Source organism: Nerophis ophidion, linkage group LG08, assembly GCF_033978795.1.
Source record: "Nerophis ophidion isolate RoL-2023_Sa linkage group LG08, RoL_Noph_v1.0, whole genome shotgun sequence".
Taxonomy (NCBI): Eukaryota; Metazoa; Chordata; class Actinopteri; order Syngnathiformes; family Syngnathidae; genus Nerophis; species Nerophis ophidion.
This window is the reverse complement of record NC_084618.1, coordinates 20185829-20194833: the sequence shown is the minus strand read 5'-3', so window position 1 is coordinate 20194833 and position 9005 is coordinate 20185829. Positions and strand designations below refer to the sequence as shown.

The window sequence follows — 9005 nt, the reverse complement described above, 5'->3', positions numbered from 1 at the left end:
CACAATTGTTCATTCAAATCATAATTCATACTATAATAGTAATAATTATTATAATGTTTTTTTTTCAATCTCAGATATTGACACAATAATTGTATATTTATGTAATATATTTTTATTCCGTATCATTGCACCACAAAATGTCAAATAATAATATTAATAGTAATACATACATTATTTTTAAAATGGAAGGTATTATAATAAAACTATGATGAACAATAGATGCCGGTGGATGGATGAATAAGCAAGCATGACGTCACCAGATCGCTTGACCAACTTCCGGGGTGCGTTTGATTCGTCGCCAATGACATCAGCTGTGCGGTGAGTGTGCAGAAAAAAAAAAAGAAAAAAAAGGCTGCGTCTTCTTCTCCTGTCTCGCTGCTCGCAGGAGAAGAAAGAAGCGATCCGAGGCAGGAGACACTTCTGCAGAAGAAGAAGAGCCAGGATGTCCGCCCTGGTGCAGTGTCCCCCACCGGCACCACCACCATCTTCTTCTTCTTCTTCATCCACGCCAGCCACCATGGAGAGTGGCTTCATCCCCGCCAGCCCCTCGCAGCACTTCGTCCACTCCAAGTTCTACCTGCTGGTGGTCCTGGGGGAGGTCGTCACGGAGGACCACCTCAAGTGTGCCATCGCCGACATAGAGAAAGGTGAGCTTATTTATTATTTTATATATTTTTATTTGAATTTGTGTGTAAGGGAGGGGCACCGGGGACTTCACGCACATTTTGCGTGTCGTGTTGGAGCCCCGCCCTGTGGGGACCTCCTGCTTTCCCCGCGAAGCCTTGTCACGCTCGTCCTTCCTTTGTGCCATCAGCTCCATCGACTAAAATATCGATCCGAGTCGATAAAGTGACCCCTCCCTGCCCACCACCTACCCCGCCCGCACCACCATCATTCTGCACTCTCATCAGCATCACACACCGGGGGCCGGTGGGCGTGGCCCAGGCCGCACTGCAGTCCCTACGGGAAGCCACACAGGCCATAATTCCAAGCCAGCACAAATTAATAATTTCACCCTATAGATCAGTGGTTCTAAACCTTTTTTCAGTGATGTACCCCCTGTGAACATTTTGTTTAATTCAAGTACCCCCTAATCAGAGCATTTTTGGTTGTAAAAAAGAGATAAATAAGTAAAATACAGCACTATGTCATCAGTTTCCGAGCGGGCTAAACCGGGCGGTTTAGCTCGGTTGGTAGAGTGGCCGTGCCAGCAACTTGAGGGTTGCAGGTTCGATACCCGCTTCTGCCATCCTAGTCACTGCCGTTGTGTCCTTGGGCAAGACACTTTACCCGCCTGCTCCCAATGCCACCCACACTGGTTTAAATATGTAACTTAGATATTGGGTTTCACAATGTAAAGCGCTTTGAGTCACTAGAGAAAAGCGCTATATAAATATAATTCACTTCACTTCACACAATAAGTGGTAATCACAGTGTTAAAAATAACGTTCAAAATATAAAACGTTCTCATGCATCTGAATCCATCCATCCGTTTCTATCGTACCTGTTCAAGTAGTTGCATTAACAGTCAAAAGTATTTTATTTATTATTGGTCAGCTTCAGAATAGAATAACGATGTTATTGAAAAGAATAAGAGGTGCACGCACGCATTTATTTGTTGTAATCAGGGAAAGTCCAAATAAAAGAGGTGTAGAATTCTCTTGTTTCTCCTCATTGAGCTAAATTGAATCCTGTCTCTGTTTAATTCCTTGCTTCTTGTCTGTTTAATAGATGTCATCAGTGTTTCTCCTCATTGAGCTAAATTGAATCCTGTCTCTGTTTAATTCCTTGCTTCTTGTCTGTTTAATAGATGACATCAGTGTTTGAACCTGACAGTTGTATTCAGTGTTAAAAATATTATATGGCTATCACGGAAATACATTTTTAAAATATTTGGCTTTAATGGCGCTCTCAGTCAAAAAGGTTCCCGACCCCTGCTATAGATCATGGGTCGGGAAATACACAAAATGTATTTCCGTGAGAGCCATATAATATTTTTTAACACTGAATACAACTAAATGCGTGCATTTTTAAGTAAGACCAACATTTTTAGGGTGTAATGAGTTGGGGCAGTATAGTTCAGTTCCAGTAACTTGGGGGTTGCAGGTTCGATCCCCACTTCCGCCATTCTAGTCCCTGCCGTTGTGTCCTTGGGCAAGACACTTTACCCACTCGCTCCCAGTGCCACCCACACTGGTTTAATTGTAAAAATTAGATATTAGGTTTCGCTATGCAAAGCGCTTTGAGTCACTAGAGCAGGGGTAGGGAACCTATGGCTCTAGAGCGAGATGTGGCTCTTTTGATGACTGCATCTGGCTCTCGGATAAATCTGAGCTGACATTCCTTAACACAATAAGTAATGAATAAATCCTCTTGTAATCACAGTGTTAAAAATAACGTTCAAAATATATAACATTCTCATGCTTTTTTTATGTTCAAGAAGTTGCGTTAATGGTAAGTAGTAATTTATTTATTATTGGTTTGTATGGGGCTTGCCCTCTTGGGGGTTCTTCAGACCACCAAGCACCGACATGAGAGCTCTTTTCAGGGTTACATTATTGTTTTATTTTTCAATAAGTCTCTCAGTTGCTTTCCAGCAATTGTATTTTTCTCTCTCGCTCACGCTCTGGCTCCAGCCTCCACCCCGTCTCTCCTCCTGGCTACGCACCTGTTGCTGATTTTGAGGCCGGTCCTGGAACACCCAAGTTTGCTGCAGGCCCACAGGCCACGCCCCCACCACAGTTAGCTTCAGAATAACAATGTTATTACAAAGAATAAGAGACCTATTATACTCTAGAAATGTTGGTCTTACTAAAAAATGCACGCGTTTAGTTGTGTTCAGTGTTATAAAAATATTATATGGCTCTTTCGGAAATACATTTTTAAATACTTGGCTTTCATGGCTCTCTCAGCCAAGAAGGTTCCCGACCCCTGCACTAGAGAAAAAGCGCTATATACTTCACTTCTTATTCTTTTTAATAACATTGTAATTCTAAAGCTAACCAATAATAAATGTAATACTTCTTACCATTAATGCAACTTCTTGAACAGGTGCGATGGAAAATGAATGGTTGGATTAAAATGCATGAGAATGTTTTATAATTTGAACGTTATTTTTAACAGTGTGATTACCAGCAGAATTATTCATTACTTATCGTGTTAAGCAATGTCAGCTAAGATTTATCTGAGAGCCAGGTGCAGTCATCAAAAGAGCCACATCTGGCTCTAGAGCCATAGGTTCCCTACCCCTACTATAGATCATGGGTGTCTAACTCTGGCCCGCTGTGTAATTTATTTTGGCCCTTGAGGCAATATCAATTTAGCATTAGAGCTGGCCCGCCGGTGTAATACAGCGTCCGTGCCGCCGTAACACCGCATTCACCGCTAATACTCATACTTGCCAACCCTCCTAATTTTCCCAATAGACTCCCGAAGTTCAGTGCCCCTCCCAAAAATCTCCCGGGGCAACCATTCTCCCGAATTTCTACCGATTTCCACCTGGGCAACTATATTGGGGGCGTGCATTTAAGGCACTGCCTTTAGCGTTCTCTACAACCTGTCGTCACGTCCGCTTTTCCTCCATACTAACAGCGTGTCACATAATATTTGTGGCTTTTACACACACACACATAAGTGAATGCATGCATACTTGGTCAAAAGCCATACAGGTCACACTGCGGGTGGCCGTACAAACAACTTTAGCACTGTTACAAATATGCGCCACACTGTGAACCCACACCAAACAAGAATGGCAAACACATTTCAGGTGAACATCCACACCGTAACACAAAAGAACCAATACCCAAAACCCCTTGCAGCACTAACTCTTCCGGGAAAATTCCAGCAAACTGACCAATAATTAACGTTTTATTCATGCATTTTCTCTTGCTACTTCAAGGCTTGAATGTTTGTTTCATTCATTATTGTTATTTTATTTTCAAATTTATTATTAGCCTGTTGAAATAAATTTATATTTACCTCAGAAGATTGCAAATAGAAAAAAAAGGCATTACATTTTTATTTAAATTGTATTTGATATGCCATCGATATTTTTTTATTATTATTATTATTATTATTTGAAACTGGATTTTGCATGTCACTAAAGTTATATAAGCCTTGCTTGTTCAATATTTAATGCAAAACTTGTTTGGGTCCCTATTAAAAGGTTAATTTGTTCAACCTAGGCCCGCGGCTTTGTTACGTTGAAAATTTTGGCCCACTCTGTATTTGAGTTTGATACCCCTGCTATAGATGATGAATATTATTTTGGTTAGTAAATGAAAATATGTTGTGTTACGTGCAGTTCTGCCACTATTATGTCACTATTATGCGACTCGTATGCCACTATTATTAGAATCAGAATAAACAGAAATACTTCAATAATCCCCGAGGGGAACTTAACATTTTCAGCACTATCCCATTCAAGAGCAGACAAACATTACAGGGAGACAGAACAGGATGTCACTATTGTGCGACTAGTATGCCACAATTATGTCACTATTATGCGACTATTATGTCTCTATTATGTGACTAGTAAGCCATTATTATGTCACTGTTGTGCAACTAGTATGCCACTATTGTCACTATTATGTGACTAGTATGCCACTATTATGTCACTATTGTGCGACTAGTATGCCACTATTATGTCACTTTTATACGACTCTAATGCCACTGTTATGTCACTATTATGCGACTAGTATGCCACTATTATGTCACTAGTATTCCACTATAGTGTCACTATTATGCAACTAGTATGCCACTATTATGTCTCTATTATGCGACTAGTATGCCACTATTATGTCACTGTCATGCGACTATTATGTCACCATTATGCGACTACTACGCCACTATTACGTCACTATTGTGCGACTAGTATGCCACTATTGTCACTATTATGCGACTAGTGTGCCACTATTATATCACTATTATGCGACTACTATGCCACTACTATGTGACTATTATACCACTATTATGTCACTATTATGCGACCAGTATGCCACTATTATGTCACTATTATGCGACTAGTATGCCACTATTATGTCACTATTATGCAACTACTATGCCACTATTATGTCACTATTATGCAACTAGTATGCCACTATTATGTCACTATTATGCCACTATTATGTCACTATTATACAACTAGTATGCCACTATTATGTCACTATTTTGTGACTAGTATGCCACTATCATGTCACTATTATGCGACTGGTAGGCCACTATTATGCGAGTAATATACCACTATTATGTCACTATTATGCGACTAGTATGCCAATATTATGTCACTATTATGTGACTAGTATGCCACTATTATGCGACTAGTATGCTACTATTATGCGACTATTGTGTCACTATTATGCGAGTAGTATGCCACTTTATGCCACTATGATGTCACTATTATGCCACTAGTATGCCACTATTAAGCAACTAGTATTTCACTATTATGTCACTAATATGCGACTAGTATGCCACTATTATCTCACTATTATGCAACTACTATGCCACTATTATGTCACTAGTATACCACTATTATGTCACTATTATGCGACAAGTATGCCATTATAGTTTCACTATTATGCGACTAGTATGCCATTATCATGTCACTGTTATGCGATTAGTATGCCACTATTATGCGACTAGTACAGCACTATTATGCGACTAGTATGCCACTAACATGTCACTATTATGCGACTAGTATGCCACTAACTTGTCACTATTATCAATCAATCAATCAATGTTTACTTATATAGCCCTAAATCAGTAGTGTCTCAAAGGGCTGCACAAACCACAACACAAACCACTACGACATCCTCGGTAGGCCCACATAAGGGCAAGGAAAACTCACACCCATTGGGACGTCGGTGACAATGATGACTATGAGAACCTTTGAGAGGAGGAAAGCAATGGATGTGGAGCGGGTTTAACATGATACTGTGAAAGTTCAATCCATAATGGATCCAACACAGTCGCATGCGACTAGTATGCCACTACTTTGTCACTATTATGCGACTAGTATGCTACTACTATGTCACTATTATGCGACTAGTATGCCACTATTATGTCACTATTATGCAACTACTATGCCACTATTATGTCACTAGTATGCCACTATTATGTCACTATTATGCAACTACTATGCCACTATTATGTCACTAGTATGCCACTATTATGTCACTATTATGCGACAAGTGTGCCATTATTGTGTCACTATTATGCGACTAGTATGCCATTATTATGTCACTGTTATGCAATTAGTATGCCACTATTATGCGACTAGTACGGCACTATTATGCGACTAGTATGCCACTAACATGTCACTATTATGCGACTAGTATGCCACTAACATGTCACTATTATGTGACTAGTATGCCACTAATATGTCACTATTATGCGACTAGTATGCTACTATTATGTCACTATTATGCGACTAGTATGCCACTAGTATGCCACCACTATGTCACTATTATGCGACTAGTATGCTACTATTATGTCACTATTATGCGACTATTATGTCACTATTATGCGACTAGTATGCCACTATTATATCACTATTATGCCACTAGTATGCCACTACTATGTCACTATTATGCGACTAGTATGCTACTACTATGTCACTATTATGCGACTAGTATGCTACTGTTATGTCACTATTATGCGACTAGTATGCCACTATTATATCACTATTATGCCACTAGTATGCCACTACTATGTCACTATTATGCGACTAGTATGCTACTACTATGTCACTATTATGCGACTAGTATGCCACTATTATGTCACTATTATGCGACTAGTATGCCACTATTATGTCACTATTATGCCACTAGTATGCCACTACTATGTCACTATTATGCGACTAGTATGCTACTACTATGTCACTATTATGCGACTAGTATGCCACTATTATGTCACTATTATGCCACTAGTATGCCACTATTATGTCACTATTATGCGACTAGTATGCCACTATTATGTCACTATTATGCAACTACTATGCCACTATTATGTCACTAGTATGCCACTATTATGTCACTATTATGCGACAAGTATGCCATTATTGTGTCACTATTATGCGACTAGTATGCCATTATTATGTCACTGTTATGCGATTAGTATGCCACTATTATGCGACTAGTACGGCACTATTATGCGACTAGTATGCCACTAACATGTCACTATTATGCGACTAGTATGCCACTAACATGTCACTATTATGCTACTAGTATGCCGCTACTATGTCACTATTATGCGACTAGTATGCCACTACTATGTCACTATTATGCGACTAGTATGCTACTACTATGTCACCATTATGCGACTAGTATGCTACTATTATGTCACTATTATGCGACTAGTATGCCACTATTATATCACTATTATGCCACTAGTATGCCACTACTATGTCACTATTATGCGACTAGTATGCTACTACTATGTTACTATTATGCGACTAGTATGCCACTATTATGTCACTATTATGCGACTAGTATGCTACTACTATGTCACTATTATGCGACTAGTATGCCACTATTATGTCACTATTATGCGACTAGTATGCCACTATAATGTCACTATTATGCCACTAGTATGCCACTACTATGTCACTATTATGCGACTAGTATGCTACTACTATGTCACTATTATGCGACTAGTATGCCACTATTATGTCACTATTATGCCACTATTATGTCACTATTATGCCACTAGTATGCCGACACAAAAGAAAAACAATGTCTTCACTAGTTTGAGTGATTTGATGTGTGTCCCCACTTGATGAGACAAATAAAAGGTTTTCATCACTGAGCCTCGCCCCGATCGCTTCTTGTTTGTGTGTTGGTGGCTAGCAAGAAGAAACCAGACCATTGTTTCTATGGCATAGACGGACGGCAACAAAAAAAAACAAAAGTGTGTCCAACAATGACAGAGGCTTGATTGTGTGACAGAGGGGAGGATGCTAGCACTGTGACTCAGCTCAGTGCTCAGTGCTCAGTGCTCAGTGCTCAGTGCTCAGTGCTCAGTGCTGGACGTCTGCCGAGCCAACAACTAAGAAACGATGCTGGTAGAGCAACAAAAAAATCAGTAAAAATCTGGCAGTCGGAATCTTACCGTCAAAATACCTCCTGTATTTGAACAATTTAGAATCAGACAAACTTTATTGCTCCACAAAGGAAATTGTTCCATACAGCAACTCAGTTACAAAGGATGGAAAGGATAATGCAGGTATAAAGTAGAATAAAAATGTACCGTTATATCAATATAAAATATAACATATATGTAATATTTACATATTGAATGTACATATATTTACAGTAAAGCACGTTAGAAAAATTAATTAGCTTGGACTTTAAGGTAAAAGAAACTGGCACTTCAGTTGCCAGAATTTTACCGTAAAAATAACAACGATATGGTTTTTGTATTTACAAAAACACGGTAAAATTCTGGCAACTGAGCTGCCGTTTCTTTTTTTTTTCTGTAAAATCTACAGGTATTTTTTGGTACACAATCCACTACACCACATATAAATGATGGTTCTATGAGAAATACTGGGTTTAGTCACTCAATGAATGCGCTTAAATGCATTGTTGTGCGGGTTGAAGGGTTGATTCCCTCCCTGTGGGGCACAAATAATAAAGTCTGCCTAGCAACAATTGGGTGACTGGACTGGACAAATCCTGGTAATGTACAAGCCTGGTTTCTGCGAGCTTTATATCATTTTATTTACTGGTGATTTGTAATCCTGGAGTTCTGTGGTCTTTGTGTCAACTGGGTTTTCAAAGTGTCTGCTGGAGTTTATCTGAAGTTTGTGTCCTTTCCTGGAATTTTTTTTCGTTATAGGAACTGAAAACTTAATGCACGTGTATTCTTTTACCTGTCTTACGAAATAGAAACGTCTAATAAATCAGGGCTGCTAAGGGCAGATTTCATGTGCAAGAAGATTTCGACTTGTTGTGTCCTAGCAGTGAAATACAATAACAATTAAAACTCTTTCATCAACTTTTAATCAG

At 39.2% G+C, this 9005-nt stretch overlaps 1 protein-coding gene across 1 annotated transcript in view; it reads left to right on the top strand.

Annotated features, from left to right (window-relative positions):
• Positions 1–248: 248 nt before the first annotated feature.
• map1b (microtubule-associated protein 1B) overlaps positions 249–9005 on the top strand; it is a 28853-nt gene continuing 20096 nt past the window's right edge. Inside the window, exon 1 of the mRNA XM_061907976.1 lies at positions 249–647. Coding sequence (XP_061763960.1) covers positions 443–647 — 205 coding nt within the window. The 5' untranslated portion in view covers positions 249–442. The remainder of the gene's footprint in view (positions 648–9005) is intronic.